This window comes from Nothobranchius furzeri, chromosome 9 (genome assembly GCF_043380555.1).
Source record: "Nothobranchius furzeri strain GRZ-AD chromosome 9, NfurGRZ-RIMD1, whole genome shotgun sequence".
NCBI lineage: Eukaryota > Metazoa > Chordata > Actinopteri > Cyprinodontiformes > Nothobranchiidae > Nothobranchius > Nothobranchius furzeri.
In genome coordinates, this window is record NC_091749.1 from 1123355 (window position 1) to 1138769 (window position 15415).

At 45.7% G+C, this 15415-nt stretch overlaps 1 protein-coding gene across 2 annotated transcripts in view; it reads right to left on the reverse strand.

The window, feature by feature from the left end:
• efl1 (elongation factor like GTPase 1) overlaps positions 1 to 15415 on the reverse strand; it is a 98982-nt gene that overhangs the window by 57032 nt on the left and 26535 nt on the right. For both annotated transcript variants that reach the window (XM_070554584.1, XM_070554585.1), the window contains 4 exons: positions 10997 to 11133; positions 10795 to 10917; positions 9941 to 10040; positions 9699 to 9856 (listed from right to left, as the gene is read on the reverse strand). In XM_070554584.1, the coding sequence (XP_070410685.1) occupies positions 9699 to 9856; positions 9941 to 10040; positions 10795 to 10917; positions 10997 to 11133 (518 nt within the window). The remainder of the gene's footprint in view (positions 1 to 9698; positions 9857 to 9940; positions 10041 to 10794; positions 10918 to 10996; positions 11134 to 15415) is intronic.

Below are 15415 nucleotides of genomic sequence, written 5' to 3' on the forward strand. Positions count from 1 at the left end.
AATGACAAGACCTGACCATGTTTTTCCATGGGCTGAATTGTAGAAATTAAATTAAACAAAAGGGGCGTGTGATCTGAGCATACGGTCTCTCCAATTGTCAGGTTAGACACGGATAACCAGACACCAGCACCAGGTCCAGTGTGTGCCCACGTTCCTGTGTGGGGCCACTGACCACTTGTATCAAAATAAAAATAATCTATTAAGTTTACATCACCAAAGTCTTGTTGAGGCAAACATACATGAATATTAAAATCAACCAGAATCAAAACTTGATCATATTTTGGTATAACATCACTCAGAAAACTCTCGTATAAAGTCAGAGCTATATACGCCATGTAACGTCCAGAAATGGTCAGTTTTCACCTACAGATTGACCTACATGCCATGGGTCATCTACAGACATAGTTCCATCCTCTAAAGTGGATTTTACATTCTATCTTCCAACAAGCTAGAAGATTCTGCAGTCCTTGTTGACATTTCAAGGGGACAAGATGTCAGCCTGTGTTCCCAAACAAAGCTTGCTTTTGATAAGACCGCAGGATCGCTCTCTCATGAAAGATTAACTTTTACAACTTTTAAGTTAAATAATTGTCGTCGATGTCGTCGTCATCTTCCTCCTCCGGTCCGGGTCGCAGGGGCAGCATCCAAACTAGGGAGCTCCAGACCGTCCTCTCCCCGGCCACCTCCACCAGCTCCTCCGGTAGGACCCCAAGGCGTTCCCGGACCAGATTGGAGATGTAACCTCTCCAACGTGTCCTGGGTCGACCCGGGGACCTCCTGCCGGCAGGACATGCCCGAAACACCTCCCCAGGGAGGCATCCAGGAGGCATCCTGACCAGATGCCCAAACCACCTCAACTGGCTCCTTTTGATCCGGAGGAGCAGCGGTTCTACTCCGAGTCCCTCCCGAATGTCCGAGCTCCTCACCCTATCTCTAAGGCTGAGCCCGGCCACCCTACGGAGGAAACTCATTTCGGCCGCTTGTATCCGTGATCTCGTTCTTTCGGTCATTACCCAAAGCTCATGACCATAGGTGAGGATTGGGACGTAGATCGACCGGTAAATCAAGAGCCTGGCTTTCTGTTCTAATTATTAAATAATAATATGGTTGACTGAAAAATTGTTATATGAATAATAATATTGATCTTTGAATTATCTGTGTCTAATTCAATGAAGTTGAAATGAATTTTAATATTACAATGAAACATTTGGATGTTATGATCAGTAATGTTTGGTTTAACAAGTGAATCATTATCTACACTCAGACACAAGGTTCATTAGAGATAAATAAAAGTTAAAGAAATTTAATGCAAATAGATACTTTCTTGCCCACAAATCAGAGAACCTTCTATCTGAAAGAAGGCGTGATGTTCTGAGGGTTGTTTGTTAACACCTCTTAACATGGCACGTCCCGATTGGCCAGGTAATCATAATATGGGAATATTAAAACAGAAACTTGCTAAGTGATTCAGTTAGCTTTTGAGCAGAACTCCGGACTGGCCACCGGGCAAACTCTCTAACCACCGCATCTCTTGACAAGCTGTCAAACCTGCTGCACGCTACTGCTGACACAGCAAAATTATTCCTTCAGCTATTCAGAAACAACTGTTCTAGACGCTAACGATTTCCTCTATCTGTTGTAATCCGGGAGACGACTCTGGACCGACCTGGTCGTACTGCTGTCTTTTCTACGAACCTCTGTACCTTGGGGTCACCCCACCCCCCACCCCCCATGCCCATTGCTCATTGGGAGCGATGGTGGCAGTGAGGAGTGGACCAGGCGTGCTGTAGAAGTGAGTGGTAGAGATTCTGGGTGCAAGGGTGGGAACCCTGGGGTTGATGATGATAGCCTAGAGAATGGTAGTGGTGCTAGGTCTGGTGGAAAAGATGGTAGCCCAGGTGGCTGTAGCCAAGTAGCTGGTTTAGGTTGCTGCTAATATGAGCCAGCTAGCAGGGCTAATAGTCAGTGTCGCTATTGCTGTGGCCTGAATAGCCTTGGCTTAGGCCCAGGATTTAATTTAACGTCGCGAGCCAGAAGTATTATAACAACTCGTAAAGCACCCGTGGATGGTTTAGGTTCATTTGAAAGTCCAGGTTAACCTGGAGGTAGTGGTGGCTGGCCACAACCATTAACAAGTAGTGTTGTCTGGAAAACATTGAGACTCCTAGTTGGAAGCAGTGCTTGATTGGCCCCTTTTCCTTGGACAATTCAGTAGAAAATTAGATAAAAACACATCACAACAGCAAAAAAACAAGTTGAAGGGAGGCACCGAGGTATTTTGCTGTTTTTGAAAAAGTTTTTAGGCAAGTAGACAAAGCCAACCAAAGTGGGAGTTGCCTCGGCAGCCATCTTTAATTTAACGGCAAATGTCATAAACAAACCGTGACCTTTAAAGTCTCAAGGGATTTTGTAATTTTGAGAATCAAGGGAGGAGGGTGGCAGAAGTCTGGAGTGACGTTGTGATCTCGCAAGTCCAGCAAGAAGCATGGTAGAGAAGCCTCTCCACAGCTGAGATTTTCCCAGTGTGTACTGGCACCAAGCCCCCATAATTCAGGTCTGGATATGAAGCAAAACAGGAAGTGACAAAAATTGCAGTTCCACCCTCATCCACTAGGGGCTGGTGTCAGAAGCGAGCAAATCCTCATTGACTCCCATGTTAAAAATACCAATTTCACAGCAGAAATAAACATGTTTACAGCCTGGTACCAGAACATGTTTTAGGTTTAAATGATCTAGTTTACACTCATGACAACTCTGAGGGGGGTGAATGTTTTTCTCACTCTTCTGTTTAAGTGTATTAAAAGCCTAAAATTCTGTATAATTAATGAGCATCAGACCCACGTGACCACAGAGCTAGCTCCGGGGAAAGGCCTCAGTAGAGCCTCGGCCTGGCCTGGAAACTGTTCCGGGATTTTTAGTCTCTCAACGTAGACCATTAGTTGTGCCGTTTGTGTATTCTTGTTTGGATATTATTTGTGCAATTGTTGGACAAAATGACTTGCTGTGGCATTAATTGCACTAATAGAGCGTCCAAGGAGTCTCCACTTCATTTTTTTCGGTAAGTAAAATTATATTTATGTATTTTAGGTCACTGCCGAGCTGAGCTTAGATTTTAACATGTACTGTTTAATAGGGATGGGTACCGAATTCGGTTCTTTTTAAGGTACCGACCGAATTCCATAGTACCGACCGAGCACCGATTCACGTCATTTCAAACGGTGCCTCGTTTCGGTACCCGTCCTTCATAACGAGAACGTGCCTAGACAGCTGCGCATGCGCAAGAGCGTTATGTCGTCGGTCGCTGCGAGCCAGTTGTAAACAGAGCAGCATGGGTAGAAAGAACACGCTAACGCTTGGGTCCACTTCACTAAATGTGATGGGTAACTGGGTGATGATGAAACCAGTGACAACGATCTAAGTGAGACATCCTCATCTTAATCTGCTTCGGTAGGTAAATAAAATGTTTAAGATAACGTTAGCTTGATATGTTAGCTTCCGTTTCGCTAATGGTGCGTTCGCTTTCTCCTCGGAACTCTGAATTTCCGACTAGAAGAACATGAACGCGCTCTAAAGTTTGGCTTCACTTTACTAAACGCGACGGGTGATTGGGTGAAGATGAAACCAGCGACAACGATCTAAGTGTGAGGCATCATCGTTTTAATCTGCTCCAGCAGCTAAATAAACTGTTTAAGATAACGTTAGCTTGATATGTTAGCTTCCATTGCCACCATTGTTATCAGCTAATGGTGCGTTCGCTTTCTCCTCGGAAATTCTAACTTCCCAGTAGGAAAAATCAATGTAAAAGGACGGCAAAAGGAATGAAGATACACCAGACCTGGGCATTTTACGGCCCGCGGGCCACATGCGGCCCTTTGGTTGACTTTGACCGGCCCGCGTAAGGTTAATTGGAAATTACAAAATAAATGTATTTTCTCATTTTACCTCATGCATGGGCTAAGGCTGCATTGCTTTTATTTTGAAGTTGTTTTTTTACGTACACAATGACGCAATACGTATAGCAACAAGTGCCCGCGGTTGACATGGTGATTGTAGCCTGAGAAATGTCCGCTCATGCAAAAAACAAAAAGAAAGATGCCGAATGCAGGATTTTCAACAAAAATTGGACTGCTAAGTATTTTTTTACTGAAGTCGGAGGTAAAGCCGTGTGTTTGGTTTGCGGGGAGGAGATTGCCGTGTTTAAGGACTACAATTTGAGTCGACATTACGACAAGAAACACTCGGAAAAATACAAGAACTTGTCTGATGCTGAGAGGGCACGGGCATCCGAAGCTTTGCTTGCAAAGTTGCAAAAGCAGCAAGGCTGTTTTACTAAGCTTCACACATCCAGGGATGCAGCAACCAGGACCAGCTTTGTGATATCCCACAAAATAGCTAAAAACAGCAAGCCGTTTTCGGAGGGAGAGTTTGTCAAAGAGTGCATGGTGGACTCTGCCGCACTAATATGCCCTGAAAAAAGGTGCATTTGAGCAAATCCCGCTGTCCAGGCGAACCGTGACCAGGAGGATCGAGGACATTGCGGGGAACCTGGAGCTTCAGCTGCAACGTGAAGTGGCAAGTTTTGACTTTTTCTCATTAGACGAGAGCTGTGATGTCCGGGACACAGCCCAGCTGCTCGTATTTGTCCTGGGATAACGGACTTCAAGCTCACAGAGGAGCGGGCAGCAATGCGGTGGATGAAAGGGACAACGACAGGGAGTGATCTTTTTACAGAGGTAAATGTGTGCACGGACACTCTGGGATTGAAATGGGAGAGACTGTCAGGTGTAACCACAGACGGTTGTCCAAATCTTAAGCCGGGCGTACACTGTGCGACTTTTTCACTTTTTTGAGCCGATTTTCCAGTCATGCGAGAAGCCACGACATCGGGGCGAGTTTTGCGCCGAGCGGTCGTGTACAGGGGGTTACGAGAGGCGATTAACACCACGTGACCAGCCGCCGATCAGCAGTCGTGAGGTCGCACGGACTTCTGGTGTGTTTAATATTTCGCTCGTCCCTCGTGAGGGTATCGCACTGTTGAAGCGGCGATGCGAGCAGCTGCGACCCAAAAAGTATCAGAACCGCTCACGGCGCATGCGCGCGCAATCCTGCATCAATTCAGTTCAGTTCACTTTATTTCAAACATATACTTTCACCAACATTTCATAAAAATCATTCCACACAATTGTTTGAAAAGGAGTAGGGAGAAGTGTATACTTATTTAGCCCTACCCCCTCAGGTTTACATCCTCATCATCAAAATGTAAACAACAAAACAGTTACAATGCCTTCAAAAAAAAACAACACAAAAACAAACCAAAAAAAAGCAATAATAATAAATAAATAAAATTCTCATGTTCAACTAGAACTATATTTAGATTTTCTAATTTGTAGAAGAGATTAAACATCAGTTTGCATGCCGTCCTGGGTTAATTGCATTTTCTTCAGTCTTATCAACGCCGCTCGCTCGCTATTTCCCTAATAACACACGCTGTTCGTTTTTGTTTCTACAAAGATTGTCAAGAAAGCGTGTTTGTCGTGTTCGTGTCAAATTAAACTGATCACTAAACACAGATTTACTTTCTTTATTTCGTTTTCCTCATCCAACCCCCATAAATCCCTGTGTGTCCTCCTGCAGCACTCCCGAAGGACAACAGGCAAAACAAGACAAAAAAGTCTGACGTGTTGAGTAAAAACGGCTATTTTTAGCACATTTTTAGGGCCGACGTGTTGCTACCAGACGTGCAGTGTGAGCACATGACTCGTGAGATCTGCTCTGCGAGGAAGTCGTACACTTTGAGCTGAAGCTGAGTGCTGCGAGTGAAAAAGTTGCACAGTGTACGCCCGGCTTTACAGGGAAAAATGTCGGACTTTTGAAACTCATGCAAGATAAAGTGACAGAAATCGATGCAGATCAAAAATAGGTGTTTTTGCATTGTATTATACACCAACATGTGTTGTGCAAGTCAGTGCTAAAGATCAACCATGTTACTGATGTTGTTACTAAAATAATAAACTTCATCAGGGCGCGGGCGATGGATCACAGACAGTTTGTGGCTCTTGTGGAGGACTCCACACAGCTGTCAGATGGCTCAGCCTGGGGAAAGAGCTGAAGAGGGTTTGGGACTCGAAGGCAGAGATTCAGGATCTCTGCTGGATGTCTACTCTTCTCTTAAGGAGAACTTTCCAAACCTGAAGAGACGTGCTCAGAAGATGTTGGTTCTCTTCGGCTCTACCTACATTTGTGAACAAACATTTTCAATGATGAAGTTTACAAAATCCAGGTATAGATCCTCTCTCACTGATGATCATTTGTCAGCTGTGCTTCGCATCTCCACCTCAGACATCCAACCTGACTCTGATGCACTCGTTAAAGCCCAGCAGAGACTAGATTTCTCTCACTGAATAAGAAAAAAATCGCTTAAAAACACAAAATAAGGTATTTGGACCACTAATGTAGGCAACTAGCAGTGAACTGGGACACTTTTTTTTAAACCTCTTTCTCAAGATCACAGTTCAGTGATTTTATTTTACAGACAATACTGTGTGTCTGTAGAATGCTAAGAACCTCTTTCCAACAATATTTGAAACTCAGAATGTGTTTTGGAGTGAATGTGACTGAAACTGTTAACTAATATAAGTCACAAATGTTTAACAAAAACCAAATGTGCACACTTTGTTTACCATTGCCTTGGGACATTTGAATAAATCACATTTTTGTAAGACAACCTCACTTTTTCCTTTTTGCTCATTTAAAACATTTAGTCTACTCTTACCAGCTTGAAGAAACAATGGTATTTACTGCTTTTTATAAAGAAATACCATTAATATTATGCTTAATTGACTTCAGCCTTTTGGCCTGGCCCTCCACAATATTTTCTATTTCTCATGTGGCCCCATGGAAAAAATAATTGCCCACCCCTGAGATACACAGTAAATTTAGTTCACAGTGAAGATGTTTGCTTCAGTTTAATTATCAGCTTATAAAACTACAAGGACGATGTTAAAATACAAACAGTTGAATGTTATTTATCGTGATATTTATCAAATATGGTTATATATTGAGAAAAATATACATTTAATTATAAAAGAGAATTAGAATATTAAACACTCAAAAGTATCGAAAATTGGTACCGTTAAGTACCGGTATCGATTCCTAGGTACCGGGAATTAGTACCGGATCGATTCAAATGTCAAAGGTACCCATCCCTACTGTTAAACCATGACATTTAAATGTAATAGGGTAAAGCCCAGTGCATTTAACATAATGCTGCACTTTAGAAAATGGGTTGAAATATAACATGTTGGTGCAGCTGGGTTCCGACTATCGGTATGGTCCCCTCCCCTCAGCGGCAGCCCAGCGCATCTCAGATCGCAGCGGCGCCTGTCTGCTGTGCGGCTGCCGGCTTGTGGAGCTCTCGGAGACCTCTGTGTTCCACCCGGTTTTACCCAGCGGTCAGCCCGGCGTATCTCTGACTCAGAAGCTCTGGTGTTGTGCACAGTTAACTCCGGTTGTAGCTAGGTCGCTACCTCCGTTAGCTTAGCTCCCACCTCCGCATTATCTTTGGGTTAGCTTCAGGTTAGCTTGTAGCTACATTGCTTCAGTTCGACGGGTGTCGTCATTTGATCCCAGCCTTACAGCCCCACCCTCAGCTCCACCTCTTTTCCCTTTTATGGAATTGTCTGGGCTTGACGGAACCTGTGACACAATCAAAATGGCGGTGGTGGCCACCTCCCATTTTGGCACAAAAACTTATAATTGGAGTCTATGGAAACAAATTGTCCAGTATATATGTCGATGACTGGCACGCAGCAAAACACCCGAGTAAACCGTTCCACTGCCGTTTCGCACCACTGATGTTAAGCACAGTAGCACAGTGTTAAGTAATGACTAGCAGTTAGCTTTTACATTTTGCCAACCGTCAGAAAGAAAAACAAGAAATCTGATTTTTTTGTTGGCATCATGAGTAATGTCTTTGGCCAGGCCAGACATGACAGCAGCCTGGAGGTGCGCAGCAGGAGAGTGCCTGCTGGACGCCCTCCAGGGTGTACCTAATTCCAAAGGACGGTGTGAGTGGAACAAGAGAGCAGACGTGAGGAGCTGGGTCAACTCCCATCTGCGTGTGGTAGCGACGCTGTTCTTGTGTGCAGGTTGTGTGTTAAGAAGGTGTGTGTGTAGCAGGAAATGTTTCATTTTTTACTTATTCTTTATTTAACCAGGAAGGTCCCACTGAGATTAAAAACTCATTTTCAAGGGAGTCCTGGCATTGAGGCAGCAAAAGTTACCAATGAAATGAAATGCTCGTTACGGCCCAGGGTCATTTGGGTTTTTTTTTTTCCTGTGTGTGTGTGAGAGGAGATGCAGCACCTGCCTCCCATCTCACTAGATTGCCTCCCAATTAGACTCTCCCAGCTGATCCTGATGACCAGCTCTGCCAGCAACCTAAAAGTCAGCCAGCCCTCAATTCAGGGAGCAGCAGGCCAGGCAGGTTCTCTCTGGTCTGCTGTCTCCTCAGCAGCTTTTGGTTTTGTTAAGTTAAAGTATTATGTGACAACTTTGGTGGGTGCTTAGGAAACTCTGTTTAACCGTCAGCCTTTTTAGGTGTAAAGGAAACTTTACTCCTTCGCTTGTTTTAAATAAGACATCACTCGGTAAAAAGGAAATTATGTGATGATCTTTCATAGTTTTGGTATTAATTTGGTTAATATGAGAGTTTAGTTGTTACTCGTTCTGCGTTGCTGCTGATGTGTCCTGTTAATCTGTGTTTTGTGTTTATATTTATGTAAATAAATGTTGTTTTGTTACTTTTAACACGAGAACATGCGTCCTCAATTGTTACCCCAGGCCCCCTAGACAGCCTGGATCGTAACAAATGGGGGCTCGTCCGGGATAGTTGATACCAAAACCTTATTTGGATGCATGTTCTCTGGCTTACTGTTCTTATTACTTATGTTTTGCTTTGGGAATAGTTCACAGCAGCTCCGTTCTGAAAACCTTGGTGGTGCATGGTGTGCAATCGGGGAGGTGACACTTCAAATACTAAATTATCTGAGAGCTGAAGCTTGTTCACGAGCGAGGGAAAGATGGAGCGTGAGATGGACAGGTGAACTGGTGCTGCGTCTGCAGGGATGCGGGCATTGTACCGGTCTGTCGTGGTGAAGAGAGAGCTGAGTAAGAAGGTAAAGCTCTTGATTTACCGGTCGAACTACGTTCCTACCCTCACTTATGGTCACGAGCTTTGGGTAGTGACCGAAAGAACGAGATCGAGGATACAAACCGCTGAAACAAGTTTTCTCTGCTGGGTGGCTGGGCTCTCCCTTTGAGATAGGAAGCTCAATCATCCGGGAGGGGCTCGGAGTAGACCCACTTCTCCTCCATGTCAAGAGGAGCCAGTTCAGGTGGCTCAGGTATCTAGTCAGGATGCCTCCTGGACGCCTCCCTGGTGAGGTTTTCCGGGCTCGTCCAACCGAGAGGAGGCCTATAGGGAGACCCAGGACACGTTGGAGGGACTATGTCTCTCACCTGGCCAGGGAATGCCTTAGGATTCCCCCAAAGGAGCTGGCCCAAGGGGCTGGGTAGAGAGACGTGTGGGCCTCTCTGCTTAGGCTACTGCCCCTGCAACCCGATCCCGGATAAGCGGCCAAAAATGGATGCATGGATGGATGAAGTTGCAACTCTTACTACACAGAGACGGGCTTTACCTGCACTAAGTCCAGTAGGCTGGCATTCTGCTGGAGCACTGTCTGAGGGGCTGATGTCTTTGTCCCTCTCTGGACCCGTCTTACTAGCAATCATCTTCTCAGCATGTCGCTGTCTTGCCAGCTCTCTGCGCTGAGCTATCTCCTCCTGGTTCAAGTGCCTGAAACAAGATCTGTCATCAGTGAAGCACATATCAAAAATAATTGTGTGTGTGTGTGTGTGTAGGCACAATCAACATGCCGACCTGTGTCTGAACTGAGGCAGGGCCTTCGTCTCCACAACAAACATCTTGGCCACAAAGATTATGACAGGAGCACTTTCCCCACTGGAACACTGGAGGAATGCTGGGAAAAAAGGTCAAAACACTCACCTCGTCTTCCTTAAACATAAGCGAAAAGCAAACTGATTTTGCATAAAAGTTATACAAAAACAATCAAATCATTCTTGTATCAATCAGATCTGGTGGCAGAGGACTTGAGTGCTCGAGGGTTGCGGGTTCGAGCCCCAGTCTGTTGCAGTTGTGTCCTTGGGAAAGACACTTAATCTCCGTTCTCTGCTGGTGGTGCCTGTATACGAAGGCTTGCCTCTGCTGGTGATCCAGGGGCAGCTGTGGGTACACTGCGAGTCATCACCAGTGAGTGAATGTGTGATTTAACACATTTTTCTGTCTCAGAGTCTAACTTCCCTTCAGATCTGCAGCCTTGTGTAACGATATGACCAGCCTAGAGAGACAGGCCGTCCTTCAGAGCCTGGTACAAGCACTAACAGCTTTAACTAATATTAATGCATCCTTTACTTTTACAACAATACAGCTAAATACAACTTTAGCTTCCACCAGAGGGCAGAAAACATGTTTACGCTTCAATAAAAAACTACTCTATTAAAACCACTCAAAACAAAGAGCTCTTATATGAAACGATTGTTGCTAAAGGGTTAAACTAGCGTGTTTAATGTTAAAATGCCGGTGACACACAATAACATTTGACATTAGTTAAGTATGTAGTAAATGTGGGAAGTCAGTACTTTGCTGTTTTCTCGTGGATCAAAGAGAAAACAGCACCCCCAGCGCCAGCGCTGTGATGACTGGTGCACACGTACCTGTTTTCAGGTCTTTAGTCTGTTCAGGTAGGGAGTCAAATCGACGGGCTCCCACACTCATCAGTTTCTCCACGCGTTCACTCGCCATGTCTAACGGACTGGGAAGCTTCTTACAGACCATCACTGCAGGTTCTGTTAAAACACTCAAACCCAAACAGACAGCTGGTGCAGCCAGTCCAACAGGCTAAAGGCTAAAGGATACAGAGGACAGCCTCGGACACCGGCAGCCACTGGCGGCAGATAGCAGAAAGTAGGACTTTGGGGTCGGAGTGACTCAAGTCTCTGGCCATCACCTTCAATCCAAGAGATGTCACCACCTTTTCCACTTTGGCCTTGTCCCTGTTAAACCCAAACAAAAGCCGTCTCTCTCTGGTCTCCATCCTGTCATCACCAATAGGATGCACTCATCTCATCAGTCCTGAAAACACTTCACCATGGAGGAACTTACACAAAGTAGACAGAAGAACAAACCCTACTGTCCCGCCCAAAGACCCACACGGTGTTTCACCAGCACTATCATTGGAAGTAGACTAAATAAAAATGAACTGTTTGTGATGTCACAAACAGGGACTTCAGCTGACGCTGGAGGAGCAGCTTCTCAGTGTAGAGCAGCCTGAGCTGGGGAAGGGCGGCTGTGGCCAGCTCCATCTTGTTGCCCTGAAGAAAGCTAAGTAGTAAGTAAAGGTTATTTATACGGCACTTACCACAGACCGAATCACAAAGCGCTTCACACAGATCAAAGAAAACATCATGATCTCAAAGCAGACATAGATTAACATCAGAAAAATATAAAAGTACAAAAACTGAGAGATGATACAAGATAGAGTTAAAAATAAGAAAATAAAAGGTTTAGGTAGAAGCAGCTTTAAATAAAAGGTCTTCAGCTGTTTCTAAAAGTGTCCAGACTGTCGATGCTGCGTAAGGATAAAGGAAGATCAACAGTCTGGAAGGAGCGACCATCTCGACTTTTCTATCTGGTCTTTGGATCTTCTAGAAGGTTCTGGTGGGTGGACCTGAGGGCTCGGGTCGGAGCATAAGGCTTTAACAGGTCAGTAATGTAGGGAGGAGCTTGACCATGTAGAGCCCTGAAAGCTATAGTCAGGACTAGGGGTTGTATGAACTAGTCGACTTCACTGCTCTGTAGTGACTTGTTATGCCTGTCGTCGACTAGTCGCTGTCACGTGATAATGATCGCCAAGATGCAGTCCTCAGAAAAGACAGCAGCCTGCTGTCAGCAGGTGACAAGCTCCTGCACGTCGGGAGGCAACGCGCTGTGCCAGGGCGTCGGTACTGACACCCGCCGTAAGACAGACATTTAACCAAATTGTGACCTTAACGCTGCGGAAGCGCCGCGAAGCGAATCGCTCACGAAATTCGGCCGCTGCTCGCCGCTCCTCAGTTCAGATCAGACGCGTCCCAGTCGAGGCGCCTCGGCTCAGCTGCAGTTTTTCTTTTAAACACTTGGTGTCCTCCATTTCCTCTCTCCCTTCTCTCAGCTCTTTTCCTCTACGCGTGTGTGTGTGTGTGTGTGTGTGTGTGTGTGTGTGTGTGTGTGTGTGTGTGTGTGTGTGTGTGTGTGTGAACCTATGGTATGAGTCGTTTCTGCCAGTTGAATCTCTTGGAACCCGCTCCAGTTCTGCAGCTGTATCCTAGCAGTTTCTTCCTAAATGGGTACGTAAATAATCGTGTTTTTCGGGGTCGTACAGCTCCTTGTGTTTCTCAACTTCCATAATTAATTTAAAGTCATCCATCTTAACTGCTTGCCTCAGACTTTCTGCCTCTCTGTCCTGTTTGCTCCGGTGAAGACACCCAAAACCACACTCACCCCTTCACGTGGTCACACAAGTTCGATGTGTGTTTATGTGTGTGCACGTTCGTGTGGTTTTTATGCAGTGTCTGATTACGAACACATTTGACTCTTGCGGAATTTTATTTTGAAATGCTTTATTTTGTTAACTTTACTGGCCTGCCTCTTATGTCTAGGTTTGACTTCCTGCCAGAATTGACGCGATTCACCCGCGGTTCGCGAAAAAAATAGAGCCGACGCCGAAATTATCGCTGCACGGCGCGGGCTGGAGCGCCGGCGCGAGGCGATTCGCGGCGCTTCCGCAGCCCATGTGGTCAATAGAATAGGTTAACAAGGGCGCCGAATGAAGGCGGTCCCATTTTCGCGGCGCTTCCGCGGCCGGTGTGTCCCCGACGTTACCCTCTTGCAATTTAGCCTTCCCCTCACCCCCATCCTAACCTTAACCAGCTTGCACATGCAAAGCTCTGATTGTTGACGCGCTCCAGACATCTGCGTCCTGAGCACGGCCACAGTAACATTATCAAATCAGGTGTCGCCACCTCAAAAACTAATTTAACACGCGATCGTTCATGTCGGCTCATTTCCTTTTATGTTTTCTGTCTTTTATTCTTTTATTTGTGCCTGATGCGTTTCGCTGCTGTGGATCGGGGCGCATCACCTGTTTTGTCCTCGGTGACGCACCGATCACTGATGCGGCCGGCGAGCAGCGAGCACTCCGCTGTTTTAGCGGTCGGTAGATCTTTTAGAACTTCAGTTCAAAGGTAACTCATGAGGTGAATATATATGAACCCAGGTAGCAGTTTCTCTTTAGGATTGAGAGGAGATGCAGGAAGATAATAAACAGACAGGACAGAAAAATAGTCAAATAAAAACAAGTTAGTTTTTGTACCTGCTGGTTGCAACAAACAGACACCATTGAAGGTAATCAGAAGTGAGGAACAGAAAATGAAATAATTATTTTAATGTTTAGAGCAGCAGGAACTCCGAGAGGCTGCAGGCGCATCAGTGAGTTTGCGGCGCTGCGCAGGGGGAGGGGGGAGAGGGCTGAAGCAGGGGGAGGGGGGGAGGCAGGGGGAGGGGGCTGAAGCAGGGGGAGGGGGGAGAGGGCTGAAGCAGGGGGAGGAGGGAGAGGGCTGAAGCAGGGGGAGGGGGGAGAGGGCTGAAGTGGAGCAGTATAGAAGCAGGAACTACCGTTGTTTTAAGAGATGTTTAACTTGGAAAATGTGGGCGCAATTTTAATTGTAAAAACTCCAGCGAAAGGTTCGCAGCGGAGTGGGAAGCAGCTGGGAGGAGAATCAGCTCCTCTAAATCTGAGACCATGGTCTTGAGAAACCTTCTCCGGGTCAGGGATGAGTTTAAGTATCTCGGGGTCTTGTTCACGAGTGAGGGAACACTGGAGCGTGAGATGGATAGGTGGATTGGTGCTGCGTCTGCAGTGATGCGGGCGTTGTAGCGGTCTGTCATGGTGAAGAGAGAGCTGAGCCAGAAGATTTTATAACATTATTCCAACCGGGAAGAGACCTAAAGGTAGACCCAGGACACGTTGCAGGGACTATGTCTCTCACCTGGCCAGGGAACGCCTTGGGATTCCCCCGGAGGAGCTGTCCCAAGTGGCTGGGGAGAGGGAAGTCTGGGGCTGCTGCCCCTGCAACCCGACTCCGGATAAGTGGAAAAAATGGGTGGATGGGATCAACTCAACTCTGAAACAGATCAACTTGTTCCACTTGTTAAAAACTGAAGCTTCCTTTTGGCCCAAATGGTGGGCTTCCTCCCAAGCTTCAGTACTGTGCTAAAGTTTTAGGCAAGAGTGAAAAAATGCTGTAAAAAAATAACGTTCTTTCAGAAATATAAATAATGATTGTAAATGCAAAGTGAATGAGCCCAGACATTCAGCCAGTCATTCAGAACTATCTTCAGCATAAAGAAGAACCAGAAGTGCTGGTCTGGCGTCCACAGAGCCTGATGTCACCATGTCTGGGATCCTATGAAGGAAGAAGGGTGTGAGGAAGCCTACATCCATACATACAGATCTGTGGGTAGTACTCCCTACCAGCCCAGGTCCTTTTAGCTGTGTTCCGGTGCAGCTCAGGCCCCCACAATGCGGCTCTAACATTGAGTCCAACCCGGAAGTACCAAAAATTGCAGTTCCACCCTCATCCACTAGGGGCTGGTGTCAGAAGCGAGCAAATCCTCATTGACTCCCATGTTAAAAATACCAATTTCACAGCAGAAATAAACATGTTTACAGCCTGGTACCAGAACATGTTTTTGGTTTAAATGATCTAGTTTACACTCATGACAACTCTGAGGGGGGTGAATGTTTTTCTCACTCTTCTGTTTAAGTGTATTAAAAACCTAAAATTCTGAATAATTAATGAGCATCAGACCCACGTGACCACAGAGCTAGCTCCGGGGAAAGGCCTCAGTAGAGCCTCGGTCTGGCCTGGAAACTGCTCCGGGATTTTCAGTCTCTGAAATTAGACCATTAGTTGTAGCGTTTGTGTGTTCTTTGTGCATATTATTTGTGCAATTGTTGGACAAAATGACTTGCTGTGGCATTAATTGCACTAATAGAGCGTCCAAGGAGTCTCCACTTCATTTTTTCGGTAAGTAAAATTATATTTATGTATTTTAGGTCACTGCCGAGCTGAGCTTAGATTTTAACATGTACTGTTTAAACATGAAATTTAAATGTAATAGGGTAAAACCCAGTGCATTTAACATAATGCTGCACTTTAGAAAATGGGTTGAAATATAACATGTTGGTGGAGCTGGGTTCCCACTATCGGCTTGTGGAGCTCTCGGGAGACCTCT